The 1788-nt window shown below is 40.7% G+C and overlaps 1 protein-coding gene across 1 annotated transcript; it reads right to left on the bottom strand.

Moving 5' to 3' along the window:
* Nucleotides 1–216: 216 nt before the first annotated feature.
* On the bottom strand, nt 217–1107 carry LOC149225476 (uncharacterized). Its single transcript, XM_089379944.1, has one exon. The coding sequence runs from the start codon at nt 1105–1107 to the stop codon at nt 217–219; it is 891 nt and encodes a 296-aa protein (XP_089236070.1).
* Nucleotides 1108–1788: the final 681 nt, after the last annotated feature.

Below are 1788 nucleotides of genomic sequence, written 5' to 3'. Positions count from 1 at the left end.
AATGAAGTGAGTGAATCATCTCCTACGCTAGCAAGATGTTATCTAGAATTTTTCTACCCTCAACGTAACCCGACCGCTCTTCCGAGATGATACCAGGAAGAATCGACTTTAGTCTGTTAGCTATGACTTTTGAGATAATTTTATAGATAACATTACAAAGGGCAATAGGTCTGAATTTATTAGGTGTCATTGCTTCTTCAACCTTAGGAATGAGCGCTAAAAAGGTGGAGTTGAGGGATTTAGAATAGTACCTGAGCGTCTGGAATCCTCAACTACCTCCCATACCTCCTGTTTAACAATGTTCCAGCAAGCCTTGTAGAAGTTGATGGTGAATCCATCTGGACCTAGTGCTTTATCATTAGGCATACTCTGGATTGCTTCCTCCACCTCCTCCAGAGAGATTTCTCTGCAAAGGGCCCAATTTTGATCTGAGGTAATGGATTTAGGAATGGCTGCTGTAATTTCCTTAATGGCCTCCTCTCTATTTGTGGGCGGTTCCTGTGCAATTGAGCTGAAGTGATCCGAGAGCAGAGCAGATATATCATTGTGATTTTTTAATATCTCCCCTGCATTGTTTTTCAACTCAAGAATCCTGTTAGCACTTCTATGGTCTAGAGCCGACCTGTGAAAAAATTTCGTATTTTGCTCCCCCTCTTTGAGCCACTGGACTCTAGATTTTTGTTTCCAAAGTATCTCTTCTTGAATACATCTTCTGTGCCATTGCTGAGAAAGAACTTTTTCATGTTCCATCGCTTCGTCACTGTGGTTGCCTGTTGTCCCTTCTCTGTGAATCTGTTCCAGTTTGTCCTCTAGAATGGCTTTCTCCTGGATTATATTTCCAAAAACCGTTCGGTTCCATTCTTTGATCTTTTCTTTGGTTGCTTTCAGCCTCTTTTGGAGATTGAACATTTTGGATCCTCTTGCCTCCAAAGGTTCAGCCCACCATTTCTCAACCATCTTGAGGAAGTTAGGGTGGTCTAACCAGAATTTTTCAAATCTGAAAGGTTTATTCCTTGGAGTCCCCTGAACTTCAACAATAAGCGAGATCGGCCAATGATCTGACCCTCCACTGGGAAGGATATCTGATTCTTCTGTTATGCCATCCATTATAATGCTTTCTGAGATAAAAAATATGTCTAAGCGAGAATCTATCAGCCTATCTCCCCCCTTCTGTTGTTCCATGTAAACATGCCACTCTTGGGGTATATATCTACCATTTTGACAGTTTCAATGAAACTTGTAAAAGCTTCCGCATCCCTATTAAGTTTACTCAGACCCCCTTTTTTTTCCAAAAGGGTGGTTATCATATTGAAATCACCCCCCAGTATACACTTAGACCTTGGATATCTTTCAATAAGTTTGGTTACTGAATTCAGAAAATTTATTTTATCTTCTAATTTCTGAGGACCATAAATGTTGATGCAAAGGAAGGAACCAGAGTTACCTGTGGGTTGAAAAACCACCGCTATGAAGTGTTTGTTCGCCTCAGCTGATAAAATCTGGATTTCTCTTGTATCCCAAATAGTTGCCAGGCCTCCTTCTCGTCCCTGGCTCTCAATCTCTAAAACTTCTAAATTTCTTCCAAGCTTTCTACAAAGATTGTTGATACTAGAGCTGCTGCATTTAGTTTCTTGTAAAAACATGATCTCTGGTCTGTATTTCTGGATTTTTCTCTTTAAGATCCTGTGTTTTGCCGGGCTGTTAAGCCCTCTTGCATTCCACGAGATGATCTTCATATTTAACTAATTTTCATTGGAAGGACTGGAAGGCGCTAAGCGCCTTCATCTT

This window comes from Pinus tabuliformis, chromosome J, assembly GCF_031772625.1.
Source record: "Pinus tabuliformis cultivar Carrire ecotype Pingquan chromosome J, CPIR1, whole genome shotgun sequence".
Classification (NCBI taxonomy): domain Eukaryota; kingdom Viridiplantae; phylum Streptophyta; class Pinopsida; order Pinales; family Pinaceae; genus Pinus; species Pinus tabuliformis.
The sequence above is the reverse complement of the archived record's forward strand: the minus strand, read 5'-3'. Positions and strand labels throughout refer to the sequence as shown.

Coding starts and splice junctions, on each gene's coding strand:
- LOC149225476 (XM_089379944.1), bottom strand. CDS start 1,107: ATGGATGGCATAACAGAAGAATCAGATATCCTTCCCAGTGGAGGGTCA.